Source organism: Notolepis coatsorum (genome assembly GCF_963971535.1).
Source record: "Notolepis coatsorum genome assembly, chromosome: 14".
Classification (NCBI taxonomy): Eukaryota; Metazoa; Chordata; class Actinopteri; order Aulopiformes; family Paralepididae; genus Notolepis; species Notolepis coatsorum.
In genome coordinates, this window is record NC_140178.1 from 113,308,171 (window position 1) to 113,322,828 (window position 14,658).

The 14,658-nt window shown below is 51.2% G+C and overlaps 1 protein-coding gene across 1 annotated transcript in view; it reads right to left on the reverse strand.

Annotated features, from left to right (window-relative positions):
- The window catches only part of hdac5 (histone deacetylase 5), a 212,726-nt gene that overhangs the window by 102,933 nt on the left and 95,135 nt on the right, over positions 1 to 14,658 (reverse strand). The window contains exon 3 of the mRNA XM_084329296.1: positions 7,559 to 7,654. Coding sequence (XP_084185422.1) covers positions 7,559 to 7,654 — 96 coding nt within the window. The remainder of the gene's footprint in view (positions 1 to 7,558; positions 7,655 to 14,658) is intronic.

Below are 14,658 nucleotides of genomic sequence, written 5' to 3' on the forward strand. Positions count from 1 at the left end.
AGAGGGCAGTGTGGACACTAGAGGGCAGTGTGGACACTAGGGGGCAGTGTGGACACTAGAGGGCAGTGTGGACACTAGGGGGCAGTGTGGACACTAGGGGGCAGTGTGGACACTAGAGGGCAGTGTGGACACTAGAGGGCAGTGTGGACACTAGGGGGCAGTGTGGACACTAGGGGGCAGTGTGGACACTAGAGGGCAGTGTGGACACTAGAGGGCAGTGTGGACACTAGAGGGCAGTGTGGACACTAGGGGGCAGTGTGGACACTAGAGGGCAGTGTGGACACTAGGGGGCAGTGTGGACACTAGGGGGCAGTGTGGACACTAGAGGGCAGTGTGGACACTAGAGGGCAGTGTGGACACTAGGGGGCAGTGTGGACACTAGGGGGCAGTGTGGACACTAGAGGGCAGTGTGGACACTAGAGGGCAGTGTGGACACTAGAGGGCAGTGTGGACACTAGGGGGCAGTGTGGACACTAGAGGGCAGTGTGGACACTAGGGGGCAGTGTGGACACTAGGGGGCAGTGTGGACACTAGAGGGCAGTGTGGACACTAGAGGGCAGTGTGGACACTAGGGGGCAGTGTGGACACTAGGGGGCAGTGTGGAGGCTAGAGGGCAGTGTGGACACTAGGGGGCAGTGTGGACACTAGGGGGCAGTGTGGAGGCTAGAGGGCAGTGTGGACACTAGAGGGCAGTGTGGACACTAGGGGGCAGTGTGGACACTAGAGGGCAGTGTGGACACTAGAGGGCAGTGTGGACACTAGGGGGCAGTGTGGAGGCTAGAGGGCAGTGTGGACACTAGAGGGCAGTGTGGACACTAGAGGGCAGTGTGGACACTAGAGGGCAGTGTGGACACTAGAGGGCAGTGATGACACTAGAGGGCAGTGTGGACACTAGGGGGCAGTGTGGACACTAGGGGGCAGTGTGGACACTAGGGGGCAGTGTGGACACTAGAGGGCAGTGTGGACACTAGAGGGCAGTGTGGACACTAGAGGGCAGTGTGGACACTAGAGGGCAGTGTGGACACTAGGGGGCAGTGTGGACACTAGAGGGCAGTGTGGACACTAGAGGGCAGTGTGGACACTAGAGGGCAGTGTGGACACTAGGGGGCAGTGTGGACACTAGGGGGCAGTGTGGACACTAGGGGGCAGTGTGGAGGCTAGAGGGCAGTGTGGACACTAGAGGGCAGTGTGGACACTAGGGGGCAGTGTGGACACTAGGGGGCAGTGTGGACACTAGGGGGCAGTGTGGACACTAGAGGGCAGTGTGGACACTAGAGGGCAGTGTGGACACTAGAGGGCAGTGTGGACACTAGGGGGCAGTGTGGACACTAGAGGGCAGTGTGGACACTAGAGGGCAGTGTGGACACTAGAGGGCAGTGTGGACACTAGAGGGCAGTGTGGACACTAGAGGGCAGTGTGGACACTAGGGGGCAGTGTGGACACTAGGGGGCAGTGTGGACACTAGAGGGCAGTGTGGACACTAGAGGGCAGTGTGGACACTAGAGGGCAGTGTGGACACTAGGGGGCAGTGTGGACACTAGGGGGCAGTGTGGACACTAGGGGGCAGTGTGGACACTAGGGGGCAGTGTGGACACTAGGGGGCAGTGTGGACACTAGAGGGCAGTGTGGATACTAGAGGGCAGTGTGGACACTAGAGGGCAGTGTGGACACTAGGGGGCAGTGTGGACACTAGAGGGCAGTGTGGACACTAGGGGGCAGTGTGGACACTAGGGGGCAGTGTGGACACTAGAGGGCAGTGTGGACACTAGAGGGCAGTGTGGACACTAGAGGGCAGTGTGGACACTAGAGGGCAGTGTGGACACTAGAGGGCAGTGTGGACACTAGAGGGCAGTGTGGACACTAGAGGGCAGTGTGGACACTAGGGGGCAGTGTGGACACTAGGGGGCAGTGTGAACACTAGGGGGCAGTGTGGACACTAGAGGGCAGTGTGGACACTAGAGGGCAGTGTGGACACTAGGGGGCAGTGTGGACACTAGAGGGCAGTGTGGACACTAGAGGGCAGTGTGGACACTAGGGGGCAGTGTGGAGGCTAGAGGGCAGTGTGGACACTAGAGGGCAGTGTGGACACTAGAGGGCAGTGTGGACACTAGAGGGCAGTGTGGACACTAGAGGGCAGTGATGACACTAGAGGGCAGTGTGGACACTAGGGGGCAGTGTGGACACTAGGGGGCAGTGTGGACACTAGGGGGCAGTGTGGACACTAGAGGGCAGTGTGGACACTAGAGGGCAGTGTGGACACTAGAGGGCAGTGTGGACACTAGAGGGCAGTGTGGACACTAGGGGGCAGTGTGGACACTAGAGGGCAGTGTGGACACTAGAGGGCAGTGTGGACACTAGAGGGCAGTGTGGACACTAGGGGGCAGTGTGGACACTAGGGGGCAGTGTGGACACTAGGGGGCAGTGTGGAGGCATAGAGGGCAGTGTGGACACTAGAGGGCAGTGTGGACACTAGGGGGCAGTGTGGACACTAGGGGGCAGTGTGGACACTAGGGGGCAGTGTGGACACTAGAGGGCAGTGTGGACACTAGAGGGCAGTGTGGACACTAGAGGGCAGTGTGGACACTAGGGGGCAGTGTGGACACTAGAGGGCAGTGTGGACACTAGAGGGCAGTGTGGACACTAGAGGGCAGTGTGGACACTAGAGGGCAGTGTGGACACTAGAGGGCAGTGTGGACACTAGGGGGCAGTGTGGACACTAGGGGGCAGTGTGGACACTAGAGGGCAGTGTGGACACTAGAGGGCAGTGTGGACACTAGAGGGCAGTGTGGACACTAGGGGGCAGTGTGGACACTAGGGGGCAGTGTGGACACTAGGGGGCAGTGTGGACACTAGAGGGCAGTGTGGACACTAGAGGGCAGTGTGGACACTAGAGGGCAGTGTGGACACTAGAGGGCAGTGTGGACACTAGAGGGCAGTGTGGACACTAGGGGGCAGTGTGGACACTAGAGGGCAGTGTGGACACTAGAGGGCAGTGTGGACACTAGGGGGCAGTGTGGACACTAGAGGGCAGTGTGGACACTAGAGGGCAGTGTGGACACTAGAGGGCAGTGTGGACACTAGAGGGCAGTGTGGACACTAGAGGGCAGTGTGGACACTAGAGGGCAGTGTGGACACTAGAGGGCAGTGTGGACACTAGGGGGCAGTGTGGACACTAGGGGGCAGTGTGGACACTAGGGGGCAGTGTGGACACTAGAGGGCAGTGTGGACACTAGAGGGCAGTGTGGACACTAGAGGGCAGTGTGGACACTAGGGGGCAGTGTGGACACTAGAGGGCAGTGTGGACACTAGAGGGCAGTGTGGACACTAGAGGGCAGTGTGGACACTAGAGGGCAGTGTGGACACTAGAGGGCAGTGTGGACACTAGAGGGCAGTGTGGACACTAGAGGGCAGTGTGGACACTAGAGGGCAGTGTGGACACTAGAGGGCAGTGTGGACACTAGAGGGCAGTGTGGACACTAGAGGGCAGTGTGGACACTAGAGGGCAGTGTGGACACTAGGGGGCAGTGTGGACACTAGGGGGCAGTGTGGACACTAGGGGGCAGTGTGGACACTAGAGGGCAGTGTGGACACTAGAGGGCAGTGTGGACACTAGAGGGCAGTGTGGACACTAGGGGGCAGTGTGGACACTAGAGGGCAGTGTGGACACTAGGGGGCAGTGTGGATACTAGAGGGCAGTGTGGATACTAGGAGGCAGTGTGGACACTAGAGGGCAGTGTGGACACTAGAGGGCAGTGTGGACACTAGAGGGCAGTGTGGACACTAGAGGGCAGTGTGGACACTAGAGGGCAGTGTGGACACTAGAGGGCAGTGTGGACACTAGAGGGCAGTGTGGACACTAGGGGGCAGTGTGGACACTAGAGGGCAGTGTGGACACTAGGGGGCAGTGTGGATACTAGAGGGCAGTGTGGATACTAGGAGGCAGTGTGGACACTAGAGGGCAGTGTGGACACTAGGGGGCAGTGTGGACACTAGAGGGCAGTGTGGACACTAGAGGGCAGTGTGGACACTAGAGGGCAGTGTGGACACTAGGGGCAGTGATGACACTAGGGGGCAGTGTGGACACTAGGGGGCAGTGTGGACACTAGGGGGCAGTGATGACACTAGAGGGCAGTGGCAGTGTGGACACTAGGGGGCAGTGTGGACACTAGAGGGCAGTGTGGACACTAGAGGGCAGTGTGGACACTAGGGGGCAGTGTGGACACTAGAGGGCAGTGTGGACACTAGAGGGCAGTGTGGACACTAGAGGGCAGTGTGGACACTAGGGGGCAGTGTGGACACTAGAGGGCAGTGTGGACACTAGAGGGCAGTGTGGACACTAGGGGGCAGTGTGGACACTAGAGGGCAGTGTGGACACTAGGGGGCAGTGTGGACACTAGAGGGCAGTGTGGACACTAGAGGGCAGTGTGGACACTAGGGGGCAGTGTGGACACTAGGGGGCAGTGTGGACACTAGGGGGCAGTGTGGACACTAGAGGGCAGTGTGGACACTAGGGGGCAGTGTGGACACTAGAGGGCAGTGTGGACACTAGAGGGCAGTGTGGACACTAGAGGGCAGTGTGGACACTAGGGGGCAGTGTGGACACTAGAGGGCAGTGTGGACACTAGGGGGCAGTGTGGACACTAGAGGGCAGTGTGGACACTAGAGGGCAGTGTGGACACTAGAGGGCAGTGTGGACACTAGAGGGCAGTGTGGACACTAGAGGGCAGTGTGGACACTAGGGGGCAGTGTGGACACTAGAGGGCAGTGTGGACACTAGGGGGCAGTGTGGACACTAGGGGGCAGTGTGGACACTAGAGGGCAGTGTGGACACTAGGGGGCAGTGTGGAGGCTAGAGGGCAGTGTGGACACTAGAGGGCAGTGTGGACACTAGGGGGCAGTGTGGACACTAGAGGGCAGTGTGGACACTAGGGGGCAGTGTGGACACTAGGGGGCAGTGTGGACACTAGGGGGCAGTGTGGACACTAGGGGGCAGTGTGGACACTAGGGGGCAGTGTGGACACTAGGGGGCAGTGTGGACACTAGAGGGCAGTGTGGACACTAGAGGGCAGTATGGACACTAGGGGGCAGTGTGGACACTAGAGGGCAGTGTGGACACTAGGGGGCAGTGTGGACACTAGAGGGCAGTGTGGACACTAGAGGGCAGTGTGGACACTAGGGGGCAGTGTGGACACTAGAGGGCAGTGTGGACACTAGGGGGCAGTGTGGACACTAGAGGGCAGTGTGGACACTAGAGGGCAGTGTGGACACTAGAGGGCAGTGTGAACACTAGGGGGCAGTGTGGACACTAGGGGGCAGTGTGGACACTAGAGGGCAGTGTGGACACTAGAGGGCAGTGTGGACACTAGAGGGCAGTGTGGACACTAGAGGGCAGTGTGAACACTAGGGGCAGTGTGGACACTAGGGGGCAGTGTGGACACTAGAGGGCAGTGTGGACACTAGAGGGCAGTGTGGACACTAGGGGGCAGTGTGGACACTAGAGGGCAGTGTGGACACTAGGGGGCAGTGTGGATACTAGAGGGCAGTGTGGACACTAGAGGGCAGTGTGGACACTAGAGGGCAGTGTGGACACTAGGGGGCAGTGTGGACACTAGAGGGCAGTGTGGACACTAGGGGGCAGTGTGGACACTAGAGGGCAGTGTGGACACTAGGGGGCAGTGTGGACACTAGGGGGCAGTGTGGACACTAGAGGGCAGTGTGGACACTAGAGGGCAGTGTGGACACTAGGGGGCAGTGTGGACACTAGGGGGCACACTAGGGGGCAGTGTGGACACTAGGGGGCAGTGTGGACACTAGGGGGCAGTGTGGACACTAGAGGGCAGTGTGGACACTAGGGGGCAGTGTGGAGGCTAGAGGGCAGTGTGGACACTAGGGGCAGTGTGCAGTGTGGACACTAGGGGGCAGTGTGGACACTAGAGGGCAGTGTGGACACTAGAGGGCAGTGGGCAGTGTGGACACTAGGGGGCAGTGTGGACACTAGAGGGCAGTGTGGACACTAGAGGGCAGTGTGGAGGCTAGAGGGCAGTGTGGACACTAGAGGGCAGTGTGGACACTAGGGGGCAGTGTGGACACTAGGGGGCAGTGTGGACACTAGAGGGCAGTGTGGACACTAGGGGGCAGTGTGGACACTAGAGGGCAGTGTGGACACTAGGGGGCAGTGTGGACACTAGAGGGCAGTGTGGACACTAGGGGGCAGTGTGGACACTAGAGGGCAGTGTGGACACTAGAGGGCAGTGTGGACACTAGGGGGCAGTGTGGACACTAGAGGGCAGTGTGGACACTAGGGGGCAGTGTGGACACTAGGGGGCAGTGTGGACACTAGAGGGCAGTGTGGACACTAGAGGGCAGTGTGGACACTAGAGAGCAGTGTGGACACTAGAGGGCAGTGTGGACACTAGGGGGCAGTGTGGACACTAGGGGGCAGTGTGAACACTAGGGGGCAGTGTGGACACTAGAGGGCAGTGTGGACACTAGAGGGCAGTGTGGACACTAGGGGGCAGTGTGGACACTAGAGGGCAGTGTGGACACTAGGGGGCAGTGATGACACTAGAGGGCAGTGTGGACACTAGGGGGCAGTGTGGACACTAGGGGGCAGTGTGGACACTAGGGGGCAGTGTGGACACTAGAGGGCAGTGTGGACACTAGAGGGCAGTGTGGACACTAGGGGGCAGTGTGGACACTAGGGGGCAGTGTGGACACTAGGGGGCAGTGTGGACACTAGAGAGCAGTGTGGACACTAGGGGGCAGTGTGGACACTAGGGGGCAGTGTGGACACTAGGGGGCAGTGTGGACACTAGGGGGCAGTGTGGACACTAGAGGGCAGTGTGGACACTAGAGGGCAGTGTGGACACTAGAGGGCAGTGTGGACACTAGAGGGCAGTGTGGACACTAGAGGGCAGTGTGGACACTAGAGGGCAGTGTGGACACTAGGGGGCAGTGTGGACACTAGAGGGCAGTGTGGACACTAGAGGGCAGTGTGGACACTAGGGGGCAGTGTGGACACTAGGGGGCAGTGTGGACACTAGAGGGCAGTGTGGACACTAGAGGGCAGTGTGGACACTAGAGGGCAGTGTGGACACTAGAGGGCAGTGTGGACACTAGGGGGCAGTGTGGACACTAGAGGGCAGTGTGGACACTAGAGGGCAGTGTGGACACTAGGGGGCAGTGTGGACACTAGGGGGCAGTGTGGACACTAGGGGGCAGTGTGGACACTAGAGGGCAGTGTGGACACTAGAGGGCAGTGTGGACACTAGAGGGCAGTGTGGACACTAGAGGGCAGTGTGGACACTAGGGGGCAGTGTGGACACTAGAGGGCAGTGTGGACACTAGGGGGCAGTGTGGACACTAGAGGGCAGTGTGGACACTAGAGGGCAGTGTGGACACTAGAGGGCAGTGTGGACACTAGGGGGCAGTGTGGACACTAGGGGGCAGTGTGGACACTAGGGGGCAGTTTTGAACTGACATCCATCTCCACTGGATCTAAACACAATCTGGATACAAGACACAGGTCTGAACAGAGTCATAGATATACTCTACGTACCCCCCCCTCCCCCTCCTCCTCCTCCTCCTCCCTGCTCACTGCCAGCGGCTACTGGGCTCTGCATCCCCGACGGCAGACTGGTCTTCACCTCCATTACTGAAGGAGAGAGAGAGACAGAGAGAGAGAGAGAGAGACAGAGAGAGAGAGACAGAGAGACAGAGAGAGAGACAGAAAGAGAGAGAGAGACAGAGACAGAGACAGAGAGAGAGACAGAAAGAGACAGAGACAGAGACAGAGAGAGACAGAGAGAGAGAGAGAGAGAGAGAGAGAGAGAGAGAGAGAGAGGCAGAGAGTGAACACACAGATCCAACTGAATGGGATAAAGGGCGAGTGGAGCTACTCGACACTGTAGAACCATGCCAGGCAGAGAGGTCCACTGGTGGTTGCAGGGCAGTTTAGACTAATACCTCTTGTTTTGTTTTTTTATAATTAGTATTTTTATTGGATTTTATTTAGCATCATAATCAAATGAGCATATCACTATCTACTGGCTAAAGATAACCTCTTCACTTAGCCTAGCCTAGCCACGAGCTAAGAATAACTTCTAGAGTTGGCATAATCTATCCACTGGCTAGAAATAACATCTACAGTAGACTTAGCCTAGCCTAGCCACTGGCTAGAAATAACTTCTACACTTAGCTTAGCCTAGCCACCGGCTAAAAATAACTTCTAGAGTAAGCATAGTTTAGCCATTGGATGAAATTAACCTATGTGCTGAATTCTTGAGCAAGTCAAAAATACAAAAGGTAAACTCGTAGTGCAGTGATACAAACACACACACACACACATTTGTATTTGAACATGAACCGTGCTGAAACGTCAGTAGTGTGTTATTGACCTCCTGCTGTCTGCCTGTCCTCTGGGCTGTGGGAGCCTGGCTGGCAGAGGACAGAGTGTTGCTACTGAGCAGGCGGGAGCCACGGTACTAATCAACCAGAGGACGTGTTTGGCTGCAGAAGAAGCAACACATTGAACAGGAATCCAGGGCCAAGCCTCCTGCTTCTGTTGAGACTAGTGAACCCTGTTGGAAGAGCTCATATTCTCATGTTCAATCACAGTGCAGGGCTGTATGTTAACTTTTTTTGCACATAGCACTGGTGCTACAGAGGTTGATAGTTTTGTAGCACTGGCCAAAATCTTGTAGCACAAGTATAAAACGTGTTATATTTGTAACAGTCACAAATGTGCCTATTGTATTTGTGTTATTTAGTTGCAGTCAGGGAACAAACTTAACCTTTTGACTTACCAGCCATTTGGCTGGTAGATTTAAAAAAGGCAGATTTTTTACCAGCCAAAAATTATAAATTGCTTTTTAGTATATCGCCATGTGTTATTATTACTATAATACTCTCATATGCTATTTTCAATTAATATCATAAACAACAAGGAATATTAGCATAATTTTGAGTGGACTGAAGGAATGAGTCAGCGTTAATAGTTTTAAATGCAAATAATTTATTGAAACATAGAAGTGGGGTCGGTTGGGACACACACACACACACACAATGGGGGACCCTGATGTAAACAAGACGAAAGTCTTTCCATGGTCTGCATCCCCTTAACAATTGTGTGTATTGAGCCGTACTGTATTGTACCCATTCTGCAATCTGTTAAATAAAGTTTTCATTCATTCACACTGTTTCAACTCACCACCCCCGCATCATCTAGTCTGTCTTAAAACTTCCACTCCTCTCGACACACACACACCCTTTCCCCAGTCCACACTGTCTCTATGGCTCTGCCTCTGATCAGGATTAGCTTGTTAGCTTATATGCTAATGTAACGTTCATTTCGGGCGATGTGGGCATAAAGGAATGGCGATGATGCAAAGCGTGTTAGATGCATTTGACCCGTTGTGAGAGAAAAAAAAAACACCACAGACTTATTTCGGATCGCAAAATAGCCGCACTGCTGTGCAGCCCCGCTCGGTTGAGAGCAGAAGGCAGAAGCACGGTCTGGGTAACGTTCATTTCGGACTTTATGACGCGAGGATTGCAAAGCATGTTATATGCATTTGACCCGTTGCCGAATAAAACAGCAGGGATTTGTTTTGGGTCGCGACAACACTATCTACTAGCTCTGTTTCAATGGCCGCGTTCCAAACGCTGCTGAGACGAGTCCTGCTCACCTGCTGTGTTGTGAGCTGAGCCGAGCGGATTTGAGTCACTGCTCGCAACTCGCGGGGATATTGTTCGCTAGGGATTATGGGATTTGGTGTTTGATATATGGAGTTTTACGCAGAAGGGACATTGTATTTAATCGCACAAGACTACAAGTACCAAGTGGATAGCGGGCCATCGCACCAGTGCTATTGAAGTCAATCCTTTCATCGCACAGACTGACGTCAGTGTCGCACGTGCGACATATATATCGCACTGTACTGCCCTGCAGTGTATTAAAACCATGCAGTACAGGGACTCTCTGTACATTTAGCGCGTGCAGTACGAGTTAGCACAGCATAGAGCGTAGAGCGTAGTGTGTAGTGTGTAGTGTGTAGTGGATTAGTGTGTAGAGTATAGTGTGTAGTGTGTATAGTGTAGTAGAGTAGTGTGTAGAGTATAGTGTGTAGTGTAGTAGAGTATAGTGTGTAGTGTGTAGAGTGTAGTAGAGTAGTGTGTAGAGTGTAGTAGAGTAGTGTGTAGTGTGTAGTGGATTAGTGTGTATAGTGTAGTAGAGTAGTGTGTAGAGTACAGTGTGTAGTGTGTATAGTGTAGTGTGTTGTGTGTAGTAGAGTAGTGTGTAGAGTATAGTGTGTAGTGTGTAGAGTATAGTGTGTAGTGTGTAGTGTGTAGTGTGTAGTAGAGTAGTGTGTAGTAGAGTAGTGTGTCGTGTGTAGAGTATAGTGTGTAGAGTGTATAGTGTAGTAGAGTAGTGTGTAGAGTATAGTGTGTAGTGTGTAGAGTATAGTGTGTAGTGTATAGTGTAGTAGAGTAGTGTGTAGAGTATAGTGTGTAGTGTATAGTGTAGTAGAGTAGTGTGTCGTGTGTAGAGTATAGTGTGTAGAGTATAGTGTGTAGAGTGTATAGTGTAGTAGAGTAGTGTGTAGTGTGTAGTGTGTAGAGTATAGTGTGTAGTGTGTATAGTGTAGTAGAGTAGTGTGTAGAGTATAGTGTGTAGTGTGTAGAGTATAGTGTGTAGAGTGTATAGTGTAGTAGAGTAGTGTCTAGAGTATAGTGTGTAGTGTGTAGAGTATAGTGTGTAGTGTGTATAGTGTAGTAGAGTAGTGTGTAGAGTATAGTGTGTAGTGTGTAGAGTATAGTGTGTAGTGTATAGTGTAGTAGAGTAGTGTGTAGAGTATAGTGTGTAGTGTGTATAGTGTAGTAGAGTAGTGTGTAGAGTGTAGTAGAGTAGTGTGTATAGTGTAGTAGAGTAGTGTGTAGAGTATAGTGTGTAGTGTGTAGAGTATAGTGTGTAGTGTATAGTGTAGTAGAGTAGTGTGTAGAGTATAGTGTGTAGTGTGTATAGTGTAGTAGAGTAGAGTGTAGTAGAGTAGTGTGTCGTGTGTAGAGTATAGTGTGTAGTGTGTATAGTGTAGTAGAGTAGTGTGTAGTTAAGCATTACATCACGCGCAGGAGTGGTTTGTGACCAATAAACCATGCCTAGGGGTGGTCGTTAGGCCCGAGGCGCAGCCGAGGGTTGTTAGACCCCCCTAGGCATGGTTTATTGGTCACAAATCACGACTACAAGTGGTGTAAAGCTTTTATACAACTGCCAGATTCATCCAACCTTATTTCTATACAATAAACACACATTAATCGAAGATTTATTGAAAAAACCATCCGCCAGAAAAAGTAGTTCCCACAACTACAAAAAAGACAAGTTGCCTCCATGTGGAAGCAGCTTGAAGTGCATCCAACCAAACTAACACATCCAACTGTGTATTATTGGAATGATTGAGAGAAGTTGCCTCATGTGGAAGCAGCTTGAAGTGCATCCAACCAACTAACACATCCAACTGTGTATTATTGGAATGATTGATTGAAAATTTTATTACCAGATGCAGAATGGGTACAATACAGTACGGCTCAATACACACAATTGTTAAGGGAATGCAGACCTACTTTCCATAGAACTTCATTTTTAGATGCTTCTATATAAAGTAGGTAAAACAAATTAAAAGGTTTTCTTTGCCCTATAGGAAAAAAAACGTTTTCTTCGCCCTATTTTTTTTATTTATTTCTTTTAGCCTAAACTTAACCAGTTGGAAACCAGGGGTACAGTAATAAAATTAGCAATCAACCAATCAATCAATTCAATAGACCATGCTCACTTAAAACAGCGCTGCTTCTCTCTGTCTGACTCCCCCGCTGTTGCAGACAGGAGTGTGTGTGTGTGTGTGTGTGTGTGTGTGTGTGTGTGCGTGCGTGTGTGTGTGTGTGTATGTGTGTGTGTGTGTGTGTGTGTATGTGTGTGTGTGTGTTTGTGGGTACGCCAGCGTCGGACAGTGTGAGAGAGAACGCTGCAGTCAGTAGAAAGTAGGAAGGAAGACATTTAAATCAATCAATTAATCAATCAATCAATCCGCGATTTTTCTTTTGTTCTAGATTGACTCAAGACCCATCAATTACATCATCCAACATTGTTTAAAGGACTAACACATTCCCCTTGACAGAATCGCTTCATATTTAGTCGTTATGGTGCTTTCAACATAACCATTTGTTGTCCGCGATCTTGTTTTCTCCCGGAGTGAGCCGGGGAGTGATATGTGATTCGGTTGTGGGCGGGTCCTGAGCCCAGGACCGTGGATTGTTGCCAATAAAGACGTGTAAATGGCCAATCAGAATCGAGAAATTTGCATGCCGTTGTATAAAGTGTAGTAGAGTAGTGTGTAGTAGAGTAGTGTGTAGAGTATAGTGTGTAGTGTCATAGTGTGTAGTAGAGTAGTGTGTAGAGTGTAGTGTGTAGAGTGTAGGGCGTAGTGTGTAGTCAGTGCCTCGCTCAAGGGACGATGGGCTTCAGACTTGCACCAGCAACCTTTGGGCTACTGCTCACCCCCTCTGTGTCCAGACCAATGGGCAGTGTTTGGTATCAGTCGGTCACCGTTAGCAGCGTGTCCAGTCACTTGGCTCATCTGATTGGCTCAATGACACCAGTGTGTGTGTGTGTGTGTGTGTGTGGGGGGGGGGGGGGGGGGGGTGGGGGGGGACTTAGCCGCTGCGATCAGCTTACGGCCGGCTGCAGGCGACGTGTGTGTGGATGTGTACGTCTCAGACCGGACACTATATCAGTCGTTTGACGTCAGAGAAAGTCTTTCTTTAGGACGGCAGGGCAGGGGAGGCCAACAGCTTAACACTGATAGATACTGTAGGTAGGTAGGTGGGTGGGTGGGTGGGTGGGTAGATAGATAGATAGATAGATAGATAGATAGATAGATAGATAGATAGATAGATAGATAGATAGATAGATAGATAGATAGATAGATAGATAGATAGATAGATAGATAGATAGATAGATAGATAGATAGATAGATAGAGAGGAGACACAAGAGGAGAGGAGAAGGGAGAGAAGGGAGAGAAGAGGAGCAGAGAGGAGGAGAAAGAAGAGAGAAGAGGAGAGGATAGGAGAAGAGGAAAGAGAAGAGAGTATAGGAGATAGAAGAGGAGAGGAGAAAGAAGAGAGGAGATGAGAGAGGGGAGGAGAGGGGAGAGGAGACCTCAGCTAGTTGACGTCACATAAAGCCTTTATTTAGGATGGACAGGACAACTGGCAGACTGGTCCACTCATCAGATCAGCTCATCAGCTAATCATCAGATCAGAGGCTAGAGAGAAAGAAGAGAAAGAAGAGGAAGAAGAGGAAGAAGAGGAAGAAGAGGAAGGAAGTGGCCACAGGTTGAGCAACAGGTCAACTGGATAAGCAGTACAACAGTTTACATACGAGCTAACTGGCTCCTGGCTAACGAGTAAACCACTATCGGAAGCTTTCTGACGAGCGTAGCTGCTCCGATCAGTCAAGTTAAATTCAGTCTAATCTGGGTAAGTCTGCCTTTTGTTTTGATGCACCAGCTTCCTGGAATTATCTTCAACTGTTTTTAATTCAAGAACATGATCAAAACCTCCCTACCTCAGTGTGTCACTGTTTTTAATTTACAACATGATCAAAACCTCCCTACCTCAGTGTGTCACTGTTTTTAATTTACAACATGATCAAAACCTCCCTACCTCAGTGTGTAACTGTTTTTAATTTACAACATGATCACAAACCTCCCTACCTCAGTGTGTCACTGTTTTTAATTTACAACATGATCACAAACCTCCCTACCTCAGTGTGTCACTGTTTTTAATTTACAACATGATCACAAACCTCCCTACCTCAGTGTGTAACTGTTTTTAATTTACAACATGATCACAAACCTCCCTACCTCAGTGTGTAACTGTTTTTAATTTACAACATGATCAAAACCTCCCTACCTCAGTGTGTCACTGTTTTTAATTTACAACATGATCACAAACCTCCCTACCTCAGTGTGTAACTGTTTTTAATTTACAACATGATCACAAACCTCCTACCTCAGTGTGTAACTGTTTTTAATTTACAACATGATCAAAACCTCCCTACCTCAGTGTGTAACTGTTTTTAATTTATAACATGATCACAAACCTCCCTACCTCAGTGTGTAACTGTTTTTAATTTACAACATGATCACAAACCTCCCTACCTCAGTGTGAGAATGGGAGTGAGTCAGAGAGAGAAAGCTGTGTTTTTTTTTATTTGATTTGAAATATTTATTTCGAACATGTAAATACAAACAATATAAAACAAAAAAGAAATCATTGATCTCTAGCAATGAAATGGACTTTTAATAAAAAAACAAAAACAAAACAAAAACATAACTCAATTTACATGTTCGAAAAGGAGTAGGAGTGGTTCATCCAAAAACAACAACAACAAAAAACAACCAAGAGAAATAGAGTTGTGGTCCAGGACAAAACCACTGGAATATGAATGAATGAATGAATGACTTTATTTGACAATATAAAAAATAAACATGTGACAGAAAAGCACAGTCAGGATATACTGCCAAGGATGAAACACAAAAAAGCTCAGAGCTAATTTCCATTGTGGTCCTTGTGGGGGGGTAGGGGAGTGTGATGCTTATACA